General features: G+C 46.1%; 1 protein-coding gene across 1 annotated transcript in view; it reads right to left on the bottom strand.

Annotated features, from left to right (window-relative positions):
- Positions 1-624: 624 nt before the first annotated feature.
- The window catches only part of RasGAP1 (Ras GTPase activating protein 1), a 36,414-nt gene continuing 18,879 nt past the window's right edge, over positions 625-18,159 (bottom strand). The window contains exons 13-20 of the mRNA XM_077658857.1: positions 13,446-13,529; positions 11,127-11,200; positions 10,493-10,599; positions 9,901-9,983; positions 9,101-9,261; positions 7,449-7,600; positions 5,102-5,294; positions 625-4,857 (exon numbers count right to left, since the gene is read on the bottom strand). Coding sequence (XP_077514983.1) covers positions 4,656-4,857; positions 5,102-5,294; positions 7,449-7,600; positions 9,101-9,261; positions 9,901-9,983; positions 10,493-10,599; positions 11,127-11,200; positions 13,446-13,529 — 1,056 coding nt within the window. The 3' untranslated portion in view covers positions 625-4,655. The remainder of the gene's footprint in view (positions 4,858-5,101; positions 5,295-7,448; positions 7,601-9,100; positions 9,262-9,900; positions 9,984-10,492; positions 10,600-11,126; positions 11,201-13,445; positions 13,530-18,159) is intronic.

Raw genomic sequence — 18,159 nt, 5'->3', positions numbered from 1 at the left:
TTGTTCAAAGATTTGTGAACAAGATATTAGCTGGTCTACAAAATAGAATATTACTATTACTACTGCACGATTCCCCTTCCTTATTTAAAGCCTGGTAGGCCTTACACACATACAATACTAAAATTGTGCTAGCGATAGGTGAAAACAAATTCTGCAACGCACCCGTTTCCTTTGATTCCCTTTGTGGGAAGGCATTTTTATATTTAAACTACCTGTATTGATATTCGAAACTCCTTGATTCGATTCGCAACCAGTTCTCCTTATTCGTATTCACTTTGCAACTAAAAATTTGATATTTGCACACCTCTGCTCATTGACCTTGCCCTTTAATCGGACCATGTAAAAAACATAGCCAGTTTCAAAATGGCTGGTAGCAATATGCCTGTAGAGTCTTGTTCATTAGCGCAGCACTTTGGTCACGGCGCCTGAGGGCACATCTGTGTTCATTCCCTTATGTACAGCTGTTTGTAAACAGTTTCAGTAGGCAATAAATTTTTCAGATATTATGCTAGGTTACTCTCAGTAGCAATGCTATGCGTGCAAGCACACACAACATTTACATTCTGTTTATCAAACACTTTTTCATCAATGTGAAAAAAAAAATGTTGAATGAGAGACTCATATATGGTTGCATAAAATTCATCTTTACTCATCACTATATGAACAATGGGAACGTACACACACAACAAGAAGTAGAAAGGCACTCCCACGGCTTTGTTCTTGGTTGGAGTAAATATGTTTAGTTCTCAATAAATAGTGTCCACGCAACCAGACTCTCGCTTGTGACCGTAAGAGCTACGCCTCGCACCACCACAAAGTCCAGGTGGAAGAAACTTCGGACAGCACACTAACGTGAGCTCTTCAACAGCTAAAATGTGGAGTAGGTGACAGACAGGGTTACTCGAGTTATGTAAATGACACACCCCTCTTTGAGAGAGGAAGACAAAAAGAAAATGCTTGACAACACTTCTGCATAGATGCTTCTCACCTCACAAAGAGCTCAGCCTAGATGCCCTTTTGTTTAGTCACACACACAGGCGTACAGTTTAAGCATTCGACGCAAGCGAACCACCATTGTATTCCTCATTCTCAATTATTAGAGTTTGTTTTTTCAGCCAAGTCACTGAATACAATGTGCAGGATGCCGCAGAAAACATCCCTCACAGGACTCTTGTGAAACAAAATTTTGCTCTCGCTACTTTCCCCTGGAGCCTTCTAAAGCCCACTGATGTACACAACTTTCATGAGCGGTATACATGTATGCAAGGCACTGAGGCAGTAAGGTGGCTGCCAGCTGTTAGTATATATTGTATACTGTTACAGACTTCAATATGCTACAAAACTTGCTCCATGAGTTAAAACAAAAATAAACTGTTGAAAGCGCACGGCCGCCAAGCAATAACGCTGCCCTATTCCAAAGTAAAACACCACCATAAACTTGTCTCACCACGACCATCACCATTTTCTTGCAAAACTGCACACCTACTACCAGTGAACCAACACCTCCCAACAAGTCCTGGTGTCTTCAGATGCTTTCACACACCACTATAGTACACACTGCCCAACGACACAGGGCTTCAGCTTGCAGAGTGCACATACATAGTGCATGCCCCGATTTGTACAAAAAGCAAGAAAAAGACATTTGTACATGTACACATCTCAAAGAGGACTTCATGTGCCACTAAACACCACCATCTAAACATCAGCAACAAACAAGAATACAACTCACTGAAGCTGTCCTGCTGACAGGAAGTTGCACCTTGCACTGCAATGCCATTTGGCAAGTACACAAGTCGCTGAACAACCTAGAAAGATTTGTTGCCGCTGCCCCGAAATTTGTTACTACAGGCCACAAGAGCAATTAGGAGGGATGGCTTAAGGCTAAAACTGTAGGAATCTTTTCTATTTCACAATTCTCATTGAAAAAATTCAAGCAAACTGCAATTTTGCACCTGATACAAGCGATGCCTTGTTCAGCAAAATTAATTATGGCAAGGTTTAAAACCTGTCAGACAGAACAAAGCTGTCATGTTGGTCACTAATGACACACAGCTTGAACCTACACATTTGATGATGCGGTAAAGTAAGTCACCTATAAGGACTGCGACAGGCATAAGGTCAGCACAAGGTGGCAACCACAGAGCGGCAACTCCTGAACAGTGAACAGATGTAAGCCAGCCAAGTACAGCAGTAAACAAAAAAAAAAAGCACACATACTCAAAGCTGTGAACTGAGAAATGATTGCCTATGTGCAGGTATGACAGCATGATGGCGACCTTAACGCTTGAACAAGTTGGCAAAATGGGAGTCCTTTTTAACTTCCATCTGAGGCAAATGAGATGAACACTCCCACATCCTGTCATGGGAAAATGTACAGGGTGCCCTTAGTTTAGCCACATTTTCTCTTTTTAAAGACACAAACTGCTGATGGCTGTGTTTACACCATGGTGTTGTTTAGCTTGAAGTGGCGGGTTGTAAAAATAAATGCAAGGTAGTTAAAACAGATACAACAGCTCTGTGTCACAGCACTGCTCAAATGTGCCAGTGCCAGTAAATAATGTATTTTCCAACAAAATGCAATTTAGAGGCCAATGCAATGTAAATGTGCACTAAAGTTCCACAATCAATTCTCAGGTTTTACAATTTACATAACTTTGATGCTAAATTCCAGCTACCCTCTGGGTAATCACCAGAGCCGGCAACAAAACAATGATAAATATGCCCTAACACAGTTTTTTTTCCTTCAAAATAAGATGCAAACTAAGATGACACCTTGTATGCATGTAACTTGCATGTCTGTAATGTATTACATTATGTATATTAGGTATATGTATATTTATATATATGTATAATATATTAAAAGTACAGAAATACTACATAGGAAGAAAAAATGAACAAGGGCAAAAAAGAAAATTTAAAAGAATATATCAACAAACTGCTCATCGCCACAGGTGGAAGAATTGCACACTGTTCGAATGTGCGATACGAACCCTAGCAGCAACTATTTGTCCTCTCATTTTGTTCACACTGTGGTTGTTTAAAGCACAGTTATGTTCATCTAAACTCATCAGCATGTTTTGCACTGTTCTGATGTGTGGCAGCACCGAGCCCAAGACTTGTTCACATATGGTTTCGCACAGCATCTTGAAGCAGAAGCAGAATAATGAAGGCATCCTTGACGATGAGGAATGATACACAATGCATGCGTTTGTGCGGCGAAAACAGGGGGGACATGGCATCAGCAGTGCACGCCTGAATGCAGTGATGACAGAACTGAAAAAGGTCTCATTTCTCCCTCACAAAAGCTTACTGGAGCAATTCACTAATAGTGTCACAGCAGAATGTGCGAGAAAAAACAAAAACAAAAGTATGTAGGAGGGGAAAGGCCATTGGCAGACTTGGGCAGATTGTCATTCGGGTCAGTAGATGGCAGTACACGAACAGAACGCTAAAATTGATGCAGTCACATTGTCGGAGGCCACCTTAGCATCTATATATCCATCCATAAATAGCAGCTTTATGTTGTCACTGGTAAGCTGCACACACGAAATGAAGCAGACACCTAAACTTGCATACACGATACATGAGCTGAAAGTTTCTGGCTAGGAAATGTATCCTTCCGCACCAGTATGTACCGCGCACCTAGGAGAACACTATTTTACATCAATCAAGCTCTTCAACAGCATTTGGAGTTACATTGCCACTTTTAAGTACATCTACAAAGGGAATGCAATAACACTGAAGTGCTTTTCCATTTTCAGACAAAGCATGCCACTAAAACTAGAAAGCTTGGCCTCATGCAATTTGGTGCCACTGCTTTTGTGCAAAGGCTCACTTGAAGGCTTATTGTGCCTTCAAGCTTTGCAGTACCAACTGGGTCTGCAAAATATAGTTATAGGCTTCCCTTTTCCCTCCCAATGCTTACGACAGTCCTGACAATTCATAGAGAATTTACAGGTGGCATGGCTGAATCACTCAATGAGAGTAAACTTGCCCCACTGTGCTCCATGCGAATCCAATGGTACTGCCTTGCTTAGGCTTCTTAAACTGGTGGGACCCGCAGGACAATGCGAGTTGCAAACACTCAGGCCAGCCAGTTTCTTGTGCTGGTAGCTGGCCACATATATTACTCTTGTTGATGCTCAGTTTGACCAGAGGCAACGTGCGCCCTTTTTCACTCTGGAATGAAAAAACTGTGTATGCAATGCGGCCTTTCTTTCTGCACAAAGCACTGGCATGGCCACCTTTCCCTTTTTTATATGCATATATATATATATATGTATAAATCAAGTGCAGCACTCACAGGGCATATATGTACAGGGCTTCGCAAGTGAATGAGAAGGACCTTGGCTGACCGACTAGGAAGCAACGTGGCTCACACTCCCACTGTAGATAGACACTGGTTGTTACTGATGCCCGTGTGCTTGCGTTCTGCCCATGCTAGTAAGAAGCATGTTTAAGACAGCCACCATAATGGAAGAAGGCGCTGGACATTGGCACATCTACCAAGGCACCTTGGGCTGGGCGCGACGCCAGTTCCGTTCCCTCATAGCAACGGAACCATTACAGTGCGTGGGAAGGGCAAAGAGAAAGAGAGACTGTGTGAAAGTGACCGAGGATGACAGTGAGAGAGAGAGAGAGACCGAGAGAAGTGGCTAAGGCACGTCCATGCGGCTGAAGACACTTCCATTGGCACTGCCAGAGGGCGGAGGCGGCGCTGGCGCAGGAAGAGGAGGAATGTTGAGATCACTGGTGAGGGGGCGCGCCAGCGACGATGCGTTTGGCACAGAGGCTGTCCTCTGCTGTTGTTGCCGTGCAAACATGAGCAGGTAGTTGTCATCCCCAATCGGTGCTTGCCTGCGCAGGGATGCCACAGTGATATGCAAACAGTATCTTCTTTTTCAGAACCTTTATGACTTTCATGCATAACAAAGCAAGCTTGCCTTACATAAATATGTAGTAGACAACCAAACCAGGCTACAAAAATTAAATCTACACACAGTGCCTTTGTGGGACACCTATCCTGGTTCTCAACACACTGGCTAGCTACTCACTCCCTGTGCTGCATGCAGGCATGTGTGAGAAGAGAGGCGGCACTCACTTGGAGCCGTACTGTGTCTGGCGGTACAGGTGGTGCCGATGGCGCTCATGCTTCAGCTCCATGGTCTCCACAAAGGTCTTGATAGAGGACAATGTGCTCAGCAGGCTGGCCGGATCCTCCAGCACGAACCCAGACGGCAGCCTGAACTCAACACCCTGCACGGTGGGGCCCTGCAGCTGCTGCCGGCACGTTTCTGCGGGGGAAGGCATAGTACATGTGGCTACTCACGTTTATCAAGCATGCTAAATAACTAGATAGAGCAGCATTAGTGCAGATAGGATCATGTGTTGCTACGCGTTTTGTCTCGAATAGCAATGTAAGATGCTACGTGACGTATCGGCATACGCGTTTTGTCTCCTACTCATGTAGAGTGTGACACGGCAACACTGGTACGCCACTCCTTACACCAATATTCAGGTACTCAATATTTTGCTTAGCCCGAGGAATACGAGACACCGGCACCAATGGTGCCACTATTTAACAGTAGATTGCAGCATGCGATATGACGAGTCTAATGACTGTGCAGGAATCCGATGGTATGGTAAATGCCGAGTGCACTGGGAATTTTGTCAAGTAACATCAAAAAGTTAACAGGGTGCAGACACGAAATTTTTGGTTTGCATGTTCTTCACTTCAAAAGTGGCATATTGCTCCAGTACATATGCTACATACTCTGAGATTTACCGTATTTACTCACGTAATCTGAACACTTTTTTTCTAAGATTACGGCTTCATAAAGGGAATGCACAAATTACATGGAGATTTTACAAACATGCCCTAAAGAAACTTTTACAAAGGTCATAACACGCGATGTACAGTAGCCGACGGGTAATTCGGACTCCCAAAAATTTGGACTTGTAGGATATTTTGGACCTCGATGAGGCGCCGTCAGTCACCCCATAGAAGCACATACATATTTGCGGCGGATATTTTGGACTTCAAAAGTCCGAAAGTTCGATTTTTCGGACTAATTTCAGTTGCCCGCAGGCAAAAATCGGCCATCTTATCGGCTTTTCGCCGGCGCGAAAGGTACCATCTTGAATTGACGTGGATTTACGCTGCAGTTGGATTGGCTTGGCATACTTTCGGTACCTCATTGTTGCCAGTAGAGGTCCCTGCGATCTCAGACACTTCGAGGTGGCAGCCGGATTGTCATCGCCGTCAACTTGCTTTTGTCGCCGACATTGTCACGGGCAGTTATTGCTTGTCCCATACGTTGAAAATTGGTGGTTGGGGGAAGGAAATTGTGCAGGAACTATCTCGCATCTCGGAGGGAATGAATAAAGGAGGCACTGAGAGAAGGAAGGAAGAAAGAGGTGTCGTAATGGAGGGTTCTGGAACAATTTCGACCACCTGGGGATCTTTAACGTGCACTGACATCGCACAACGCACGGGTGCCTTAGCGTTTCGCCTCCATCGAAACGCGGCCACTGCGGTCGGGATCCAACCCGGGTACTCCGGATCAGTAGCCGAGCGCCATAACCACTGAGCCACCGCGGTGGGTCTCATACGTTTGCCATTCGCCGTTTTGTCACTTGGGTTCCCCTGACCGCGTCGACCGATTGGCGCTCAGTCTTCACGAAGTTACATTCGTTCGCCGTTTTGTGATTGCGTCCGGCGGTTCCGCCGCTTTGAACGAAAAGTGCCTTATCTTTGCGTGTTTGACGAGCGGTGTGGTGCACACTCGGGTTGTGGACAACATGGCCCCGCCGGGTTCGTCAAAGAAGCATGGGAAGTATTCCAACTAAATGCGGTGACCTTGCTGTCTAGCGTGTTCAGTGAAAGCACAACTTTGGCGCAAATGCAGGCACAAATCGTCGCCAGCAAGAGAAATTTGTCGCGAGGCAAAATCAGTGACATTTTTAAGCCGGTTTCATCTCAATAAAGTGGTTTTTTTGTACTTCACGGATTTTTCGGACTGTTAGATTATTCGGACCATTTTTCGGGTCCCTTCGAGTCCGAAAAATCGGTCGGTGACTGTATACAGTACATTGCTGCATATATCTTGACCCGGCAACTCAAGCCTCTCGCTAGCCAAAAGAAAATTACTCTACATATAAATTGACGCATTTGGTGTCTTAACTCCTTTTCATCGGGTTACACAATGATCATACGTCACAGTAAAAAAAAAAAGCATTGCAACAGAAAAAAATGAAAAACGCCAGTGAACAAACTGTTAAGCTCTCGACATCGGGGCTTTGCCATGCTTATTTATGCACATTCTTGGCTTGTACACAGCACCTGCAACTGCCAGGCATGCATGCAAGCATCTTCCACCTCAACCATTTTTCACTACTGTCACAACACATTGATGCATGCAAGCACTTCAGTGGCCACAGATGCTCACCAATGAGCCGCTCAATGACTTGCATCTGGTTGAGGAAGATGGAGTGGACGCGCTGCATCTCCCGGTCCGTGTCTATGGTTACCTTGATGTCAGCCAGGTTGTACGATGTCACAGGGGAGCAGCCGGGTGCCGTCTCACTCTCTTCCTTGCAGCTGCGGGGCAGTTGGGACGAACATTGAAAAAACAGAACGCAGAGGCAGAGCACATTCGCCATCGGAAGCCCTCAGTGCACATAATGCGAGAAAGTAAAGGCAACAGCAATGAGCAGTCAAACAACTCCCTGACACGTGTAGCCAGCAGTGCAAGTGCATGTTTCCCTGACACGAGGGGGTGGGACACCTATGCATATGGTGCAAAAACAACACAGAGAAACTTTATTCAGTCACTATCCACAACCAAATCAAGAAAATCAATTTCGGGGTGATCAATTGGATTGATGTGCAGGACATTTTTCTTTCACTTATCAATCTATTCCAATTCTGATTCTGTTCATATTCCATTTTTACTTGTAACCACATCTTTTATTCATTTTTGTCTGAACCATTCTTAGTCCAGTGTGTCTCCTCGAACTAAAAAGGATTTCCCTTCTCTCCACCTTTCACCTGCCAGCCGTGGCAGATGGACAGAGGGAGATCCCCCTAAACACCACCTGCCACGGTTGGGAGGAGGAGGTTTCACACAGACGCAGAGCCATCGGACAGCTTTCGCCTTCACGGCATTAGTAATGTTATCGCATTAAAAAAAAAAAAAACTAAAGAATGATTCGCAAATGTGAAATCAAATGAAGAGCGTTAGCTAAGTTGTTTTCACCTATGCTTTACATTATTATTAACGATGATTATTAATGTGCACCTTATATCTGATGCTCAAATTCGTTATATATCCGAATTTCACTCCCAGGTCCCAAATTTAGGTACCAACATGAACATCACGAAACGAAGACTCCTTTGGTACCACCCGCTTCCATCTGCGACGGTTCTCCCCCATTACGGTTTTGAGAACCAAAGGTTATCGGTACGAATCCCTCACACATCGCAGACTACAACTCGACTAACAACTCTGTACGCCAAACCGGGCCGATTCGTTTTCCGCCAGTGCAAACCCTCTGCGCCAAACGGGTGAACCACAAATGTTGTCACCAATGGCGACCCCAAGTGGCACCAGCCTCGGCAACCGCTCAGACGGTACTATATATAGTGGAACACCAGCATAGGGGCTAAAAACGGCTGCTGGTGCTGGCCCGACAACTTTGCGCGTGCAGTCATGAGAACGGGGGACCATATTTTGCATGATGCTGCAGCAATTTCATCACCTGACCGGCTGCATCTTGAAATCTTGGACGCACAAAAAAACGTTCGAATGCCAACGCTCTTTAAAAAAATAGAGAGACCAGCAGCATGCAACTGATGGAGACAATCAAAAGTCGTACTGCACAGCCTGACAGGCATTGAATGCATGCATTACGTCACAGAGGAAGACCATGTGAAATGAATCTGTGAAAGGGGGAACTCCACCCTCTGATCTGGCACGCCGCTGTTGCAAATGCTTTGAGTAAACTTGGAGCCAGTGGACCAAGGGGGATTTTATAGTCCTGTTCATACCTGCGCAGTGCGCTAGAGCAATTTCCAACAGGTCCACGCCGGAGTACTGACCAGAGCCAGTGGCCCTTGAGGAATGCTGCTGGGTGGTAGGTGTGTATGCGGCACAGGTTGAAGTGACAGATGCGGGTGAGAATGGTGCGCCACTCCTTCTCCTCCACACAGTTGTTGGCCTGAATATACAGCGCTCGAGACTTCTGGATCACCTGAAACACCTGCAACAACAGAGGGCAGTTGGCATCTTCTCGCAGAGGTACTGCAGCTAGAGTCTGCTAATGAATTGTAGCCAGATTGCCCTACCATGTACCAAATTTTTTTCATGCACTGCTATCTTTTGATTAGTGATAGCTACATTACAGTAGCATTTCGAGCCTTCAGCGTGGCTGCGCCACCACCCCGTGGCTGCGCCGCCACGCTGTCACGTGGTGCGGAGCAGCTGCCAGCAGCGTGGTGCCGTGGCTGATCACGTGGTCCATCACCTGGTTGGCCACGTGACCAGCCACGTGGTGCGAAGCAGCTGCTGCTGCCCGCGGCGCGGCGCGCCAGCGAAATCGAGCTGCCACAGCTGTGCGCATGCGCCGTGTCAAGTGGGATGAAGATGAAGAAGGAACGCCAGCGAAACGGAGCGGCGAAAGAAAAGACCGACTTTGCAGTTAGACTGAGCAAGTTCCACTCGGCCAGCTGCAGCTATCGCGTCACTCCAGGTTTAACCAGAGCTAAACCACCGCCAATTTTTTGCTGATTCTATGAGGGGCACCTGTGCCCCTTCCAGTCGTCAACTGGATGGCAAGAGGTGGACAAGGTTAAGGTGCACTAGCTAGCTCATAAAACAGAGGTGCAAAGAGCCCACTTACATTTTTCATCTTAAAGGAGTCTTCCTGCACTTTCTCCACTCCCAGGATCTCATACAGAGGAATGGTGCATAGCGGACTCGAGTCTGTGGAGATAGATGGTGTTGCAAACAAACAAATGAATGACCGAAAAAGCTAGCGATCAAAACTCTAAAGCACACCTGCAGTAACAACACATGGCGCCAGGTAGCAAAAAAAAAAAAAAAAGAAAAGCGGGGGGGGGGGGGAAGCAAAAAAGTATGACAAATTAAACAAAAAATATAAAGTTTACAGTGATGCACGAAACTGCAAAGTATGCAGAAAAAAAAAGAAAAGGAAAAGAAAACATGGGGCTATTATCACCAGTTTCATGCCAAAGTAAAACAATGTCCAAGCAAAATGCATGATTTTTTTCCTCTCATTTTGGTACTTCACCTTCAGGTTTCCTGAAACGAATAGGTACGTGGCAGTTAATTTGTCTGGCCACCGAGCAAAAAAAAAAAAAAAAAATGCAATGATGCGTAACCTGGCACACAAGCAGCTATTGACAGGAGCATGAAGGCTGCCCCTAAAATGGTGCGATCAAATCCAGGCTGTTCTAAAACCTGAGCCTTACCTTTTGTCTTTGAGTAGTACAGCTCCTTGGTTGTGAGGCAGAAGTAGCGGCGCTTGAAGTTCTTTAGACCAAGCTTGTTGCGCCCTTGTGCCCTTTTGGTCATGGTTCTGCACAAAAAAGCCACAACTTAATGCACCAAGTGTCATCGAAACAAAACACCCATCTGCTTAGCGAAAACGAAGCCTGGGCTGCAAGTAGACACGAGAGGCATAGGGCTAAACAGCTACGACAGTAATGGTCAATGCAAGGTTAAGAATCAGATGGTGCTGACAAAACCAATGCTATCTATCAAATCACTAGCATTTTGCTAAACAAACATACTGCTGCATCACTGGAGAGGGTGGGGGTGGGGGGAATAATTACATTTTCCCTTGAAGATGAAAACGCTAGCTTTCTTGCTCTCTCTACAAACCAGCAGCTAAATGCTGCAGTCATAAATGATGAAACCATTAAAATGCCTGCACCCAAAATTATCTCTGCCCACGCAATACATGCCCCCTTAACACTTCAAAGTCAGCCTCAGATTTAGCCTTTGGTAGAGTGGAAATTTTTTTTTATTATTCAGTACTTAGCATGGCAGGACATATCTATCCCAATGCAATGAGGTCAATACAGGCAAAACGAATTCGCTTACCCTTCTTTCAAGACAATGGACGGCGTGTCAAGATTCCTCATAGGGACATTTTTCAAAGAAATGAGTTCCAGGTACTGGCAAAAAAAAGTGAAAACAAGAAACACGGTTACTTTTGTTTTTCACCCCATACATAAAAACACAAGCGAAACACTAGAAATCTATGCCTGTTTCCAAAAATGGGAACCTCAAGCATTGCATCGTTCACATACCACTAATCATTCTGTCATAAAGAGACACTGGAAACATTGAAGTTGGCCTGTATAGATAATTACCACGCCCTAATCAAAGAACAGAAAATGGTTCAGCATGGCTAACTGCGGAATATCGTGCAGTCGCACCAGTTAAGGTGGGCACTAAAGGTCCTTACGTGCTAAAGGCATTTGACCTAAAGGCCTTTCTAGAAAGACGTTTACCTAGAAGGCATTTACCATGAATGCCTCTCTCTTATACCCCTGTCAAACGGGCACCGCAAAGGCTTTTAAGAATCAGGTCCTTATATCCAAAGGCGTAAGGTGTGCAGCTACACGGCACAAATGCTGCGCCTTTGCCGCTAAGGGCCTTGGAGGCGAAGACGCTCGTCAGAGACCTTCGGAGCCCAAAGGCGCAGCCTTAGAGAACCTGCGATCGCAGTGCCATCCAACGTCAAAAGTAAAAGAATAAAAAGATAGATACAGCCAACGATGTTTGAAAAAATTCATATTTTTTAAAATACGAAAGGTGTGTCTCGCTTTGCTTTTGGTGCGGGTGTTTATATTTTATGCCCAGATTTCAAGACAGTGAAAGTGTTGCAGCAACACCGAGTAGCCCTGGTGGCCAAGGCAATACACAATACCTGCTGCTGATGATGAGAGTAGCTCTTGCAGTACTTTTAATGAAGCTATCAGAATAAAAAAAAAATTGTCTGAGCTCAACAAATGAACAGAATACCCCACTTTAACTTTGAAACACTTACTTCAGCCGCCTCGAGCACAGCAGCGGGTGCTAAGCCTGAACGACTGTTTCACTTATGGGCTGCACCGTGTAGCTGCGTCGCTGCTCCTTTAAGCTTTCGCTTCTTTGGTGAAAAAAGGTGCCTTTGCTGGAAAGGCATTCGAGGAATGCCGTGTGACAGGGGTATTAGAAATTTACCATGAAGGCCTTCACCCTAAAGGCCTTTACCCAGGTGAAGGCTGTCAGGTGCACACACCTAGCAGGTTGCCCACAACCCGTTCCAACAGGTGGGCCCCATCAGCCACAAAGAAGGCTTCAGGGACATACAGGTGCCCATAAAAGTTTTCGGAACACCGAAATCACGAAAAACAAATTTCTTCGCTGACTAGAAACGCAGCTAGGGACTGAGCGGTGCATTCTGCAGGTCGCGCTGTGAACTACCAAGCACACACTTCTCTTCATGGCTGCATGCTTGGGCTGCCCAGCAATTAGGCTTTGTTGCAATTCTCGTGTTCCGAAAGCTTTTGTGGGCACCTGTACGTGCGCGTGCCCGAAATCAGAAAATGCACCTACAGTGCAATCCAATCATAATGATATTGCGAAAACCGGAAAATCTGATCGCTATAACCGATTATCGCTACAGTATCTAGACCACCAAAAAAAAAGAGCAAAAAGAACACTAGGGCGCATAGCGTCTTGGCACTCTGCCAAGTTCGTCCAGTAGCCAGCCCCGCTAAAACTCACATCAAAAGATAAACACCCCACGATGTTATCCGTGCACAGCATCTTAACGCACTTCCAGAGTCTGCACTGTGGACAACATGTCCCCCCCCCTTAAAAAAGCAAATTCTCAGCGGCAAAAGTGGCGGGTAGGTTTAGAGATATCACCTTCCACATAGTCGCCATTTTTACTCCATTCACAAATGCACAAATTGGCAGGAACTACGTTTGTGTGAGAAAGTGATTCATGGCGGCGGCCAAGCAAGCTCTTCCCTCCTTTCAGTAACAGTTCAGTTACAGTTCAGGCACAAAACACCTTTGGAATGACAGATTGAAGAGACGCACACTTCAGAATGCCAACTGGCCCTTTCGTCTCAAACATGCATTACACACATAATCAGACAAGGCAGAAATCAGCATCAATTAATAAAAGACGTTAACAAGTGCCAATATGCTGCCATGCATGTCAGACCAAGAGGAGCGTGATGTCTTAAGCATTCATACACTTAAGACATCACATCATGCGTACGAACATGACAGCCTGATGCTGACATGGTGAAGGTTATTACAGGTAGGCTAAACTAGTACTTGTAGTTACATCAATGAAGACACTAATTAAAAAGAAAATGACAACGCATTAACAGGACAAGCTCACAGGAGTTACCACACCTGCCTCACGGACTCCTTGTGCTCCTCGGTGATGAAGTTTTCATAGAACTCCTTCATGTAGTCCTCCTTGTAAAAAGGCTGCGCCTACGGCCCAAAAAATACAAGTAGTGAGTGACCGAATCTGCTGGGAAAAGTTTGACAGGCATCGAGATAAAAAAAAAAAAGACTAAGTTATCTTTCCTTCCCAAGCTAAGAACTCACCTTGGCACATTTTCCGATTTTCCTGCATCTCCTTATAATATATCGTATTTACTCGCACAATGACCTCCCCTCACCTTTTGTCAGAAAAGTTGACATAAATTTATCAATTTGGGGGAGGGTTCCCCATCCACCTGCTCACTTCTGTCCGTTTTCTTGTCTATCCATCCCTCATCAACAAAAGCGCACTGTCAACAAGTTGTGCACCCGAGCCACTCACGTTCGTGCGTAATTGCTGTTTAGCATTGTTTGCTTCAAAAGGTATTTGCTGTACCATGCCGCAATCCGACGATTTCGTGACAGTCGGCGCCACCAGCCAATCGCGGTGAGGTAAAGTGAACATGTTGAACACTGGCCCTGATGGTCAGGTGTGTGCTTTTATGCGGGGTGGAAAAAAGGAGACAAAAGTGAGAGGAGGTTCAATTTGCGAGTGAATTCATCATGTGAGTAAATAAACAGCCAATTTTAGGAGCCTGTACTGAAATGAAATTGAATTGAAAGAACTCCGAGCTGGGGTTAACGTTTTTGACAGCAAGTGCTAGCTGTGTCAGCACATGCTTCCCTGCTTTAATCTAAGAGAACAACACAGTTTCCAAGCTTCTGCACTGAGGTGCTTAAAATACTGGTATGGAGTTGAGGCTTGCCTATCAGCTGTGGAGATTGTTTGGTTTGGTTTCTGGGGGTTTAACGTCCCAAAGCAACTCAGGCTATGAGGGACGCTGTAGTGAAGGGCTCCGGAAATTTCGACCACCTGCGGTTCTTTAACGCGCACTGACATCGCACAGTACACAGGCCTCTAGAATTTTGCCTCCATCGAAATTCGACCGCCGCGGCCAGGATCGAACCTGCGTCTTTCGGGACCGCAGCCAAGTGCCATAACTACTGAGCCACTTCGGCGGCTGTGGAGAATGTAGTTCTTCCATTTACAAGCCCACAATTCTAACCTGCCAGCGACCTCGGATGAAGCCTATGTAGGAATCACTGTTGGCAGGCTTACAAGATGAGCAGGCATGAAAGCTTTGGAACCCAAGCAACAGAAAGTAAAAAAAAATCTGCAATTTAATGTGCACAGGCAGCTTCTGCACTGAGATTCATATTCAGAAAATATGTGGTACAGTCGAACCCACTTATAACGATACCGGTTTTAACAATATATCGGTTACAACAATGAAAAGCTGCTGCCCCGTCCAATTTTTAATGTTTTCTATGGTAAAATAACCCGCTTACTACAATGCCCCCATGCCGCATTATCGGTTATAACAATGAAGTCTGGCTCCTGAGTGCTCGTGCCAAAAGGTAATGAAATGCGAAATCCTTGAAAAGAAAAAAAATTCCAGCCACTGCACCCTCCCCGTGCGCTCACACAGTAGAACCTGTTTTCTGGCCTTCTCCGCATCACCAGCCTCGCGCACCTCACTCCCGTTGCCCTTCCGCCCCTCCGGACACAAATGCTGCGCCCATAGCTCTACGCCGAGCCACCCTCCGAAACACAAATGGACCTCGCCAAAGCGCTGATCTGCTCGCTCGCCCCTCATTCTGCGCAGTTTTGCCAACGGATTTGGTAGTTAGTGTTAGTTGATTGCGTCGAAGTCGTTCCTGGCCATGTGGTTTCTCCGCCTCGTTTGAATCGGCACAGAAACGGAAGATGGCTGATCCACCCACTAATTATTGGACGACGTTGCCGGTGAAAAGAAAGCGCACGACTATCGATTTGGAGACTAAGTGCAGTACCATGAATGGCTAAAAAAGACTAAGAAAGTGTGTGACTTGGTTAAGAACTACGTACTATCACAGCCGACGGTGTCGACGTTCATCCGCTCCGCTGAGAAGCTAAAGTGCTCGCTGACGATGGGCGCAAGAGCGTTCAACAAGGTGCCTATAAGGAGGTGGAGGAGGCCCTCTATGAGTGGTTTCTTGGTGCCTGTGCCCAGAACTTGCCTATCACCGGGCCGATTCTGGCCACAAAGGCGAAGCAGTTTGCCCTGCTGATTAACAATGTGGACTTCCAGCCAGGTGGCGGCTGGATACAGCGCTTCAAAGAGAGCGCCATGGAGAAGGATGTCGGCAAGCTTCGCGTGAGGTAAGCAAGTCTTACGGACATGGGGTTTTCTCGTGCAAGCCAGTGATAAGTACATGGCGAGATGCTCGTGATGATTTCACCCCAGCGTTTCTTAGGGATTTCTCAAGCTGAGAGGCGGCCACGCCAACCTTCTCGTATTTTTTACAAGGGCCACCAAAATGATGCCTCGGTGGAGCTCGCATGTAATACCCCTGTCACACGGCCAGTTTCAATCACCCTCGAGTCGAGGGTCTTCGAGATTCTCAATCGCCATCGAACTCGCCGCTGCTACACGGCAAATCTCAATGGCCATTGAAATGGTTCTCGTGTCTTACACCACGGATGTGTGGCGCCACAATCGCTACTTTGGATTTTGCAAAAATAACAAAATTATTTGATAAATGTATACTAAATGCTGAAATACAGGCATACGCGAAAGTCGTTCAAAACCCTTTTAATTGCACGTACGCGAGAGACATATGCTTACACTGCTGTAGCCACTCTAATACAAGACGAGCCAAAACCAAGCCAGTCCAACTTTGTCGGAGCGCTGCTTCGTCAGGCTTAAGACCTGGGAAATCGCCATGATATCTGAAAAGCAAGAGCTATTTGTCTCTGGAAACCTTATGCGAGGGTAAGAATGGACAAATCGAAGGCGAATACAACAGCTTAGAACACGATATTGCTTTGAGGGATTAGCGACGAAGCTGTTATCGCTGTGAAGCGGGCGGGCAGGGTGCCGCCATGTTGTCAACATTAAGTACGCAAGCAACGCAAAGACTGCAACGCAAAATCAATGCGCTTAATGCGCTTAAAACCAGTCTAATATAATTTTAAAATAATTTTACAGACTGCTTGCATTAAATTTTATGCGAATAATGTTTGTTTGTGTTTTTGCACCGTGAATGTGTCGTGTACGAAAGTGCGCTTGGCGCCGCTCGAAGCAACGCTAGCAACCTTGGGCAGCGCTCGAAGGCCCTCGAAATCTCGATGGAGTTCTGCGCTACTCCGTTGACTCGATAGGCTATTGACTCGATCGCCATTGAAACTGCCCGTGTGGCAGCGCTCGATCGCCTTTGAGTCGATAGACTATCGGTTCGAGGGCCCTCGAAATGCCCGTGTGACAGGGGTATAACTTGCCGCCCGTGACCCCTCTTTGCAGTTGTTATGCTTTTTTTCGTGCAACTCGTTTAAAACAATTAGCGGTTATAACAATGGAATTTTCGTGGCACTTGAATATTGTTATAAGTGGACTCGACTGTATTTTATGCAAGAAACAAATAAAAATTGTGATGCCTGTACAGTAGAACCCCAATTATGTGTCTCCCATTCATGCGACGTCCTGCATTTGACGACGAATTGGCGTGGGCCCGGCAAACCTCTCATAAAGATAATGCATTAAAAACCTCGATTATACGATGGAAAAATATGCACGCCCTGCTTCGCACGATGGCCGGCGGGAACCGTCTGGAATGAGAGACGCTGGCAGAGTACTTTATTGGTAGACGTGACGTCAAATAAGTTGGTTCCAGATCGGAATAAAGACAGAAACATGCGCGCAATGATCTGACCGAGCGCATGACGGCCTGTATAATGACAGTTCTGCCGATGGCTCGGACTCGAGGGCTCCACACGTGCGACCCGTGGCCGTTGATGCAAGGTGGTTTGCATAGCCCGTTTTTCCATGCGCTTCGCTGACGAAGGCATTGGGGAAATCAACTGTACATTCATGCCAGCATGAAGTTATTGTACAGGTGGTAACAAAATTAGACATTTTTATGACCATCAGCGGCTAGTTTCAAAGCGCTTTCCGCTGCGACTTGATTGCGAAACGCATTAGGCCTAGCGACACCGAGAGAGCCAGGAGCGTGCGGTGCGCTGTCACCCGGCGGGCCGCACATCATTGGAGAAAGTGCGCCGTCGGTGCATTCGCGTCGCATACAGTAATTGTGTTTAATTTTTTCCTTTGTGATGCAAGTTCCCTGTACGAACACAGATGCCTGCTGCTACAGAGTGACAACAGTTTTTAGCTACAGAGTGACAACAGTTTTTAGAAGTCTGAACAGAAAGACGTGTCGTTGGCATGGTCGTACTGCGTGCCGCTAAACGTCTTTGAAGAGTCGGAGCAGTCATATTTCTGGCGCGTCGCTTAAGTCATTGTTTTCGAGGAGCATGTGAGTTTACTTTACACGCAGAGACAGGAGTGCATCCGTGCCTTGGTTAAGCCACCTCTTGGACTCAGACTAGCCTGGCTACATGCGGTCTTGGAACTAATTCTCGCAGAATGAAAACGGGTGCGAAGAACTAAATTAATTTTTGAAAGCCAGAGTAGCGGACGCATTTATTACGCGAATGCGTCAGTTGCGAGAAAATTGATTATAAGGTGCCCGGATCATACGACGGTTTCACATTATAGAGGTTCTACTCTATTTTTTCTAGCTACCTGCAGAAATGGTT

Source organism: Amblyomma americanum, chromosome 3 (assembly GCF_052857255.1).
Source record: "Amblyomma americanum isolate KBUSLIRL-KWMA chromosome 3, ASM5285725v1, whole genome shotgun sequence".
Classification (NCBI taxonomy): domain Eukaryota; kingdom Metazoa; phylum Arthropoda; class Arachnida; order Ixodida; family Ixodidae; genus Amblyomma; species Amblyomma americanum.
The sequence above is the reverse complement of the archived record's forward strand: the minus strand, read 5'-3'. Positions and strand labels throughout refer to the sequence as shown.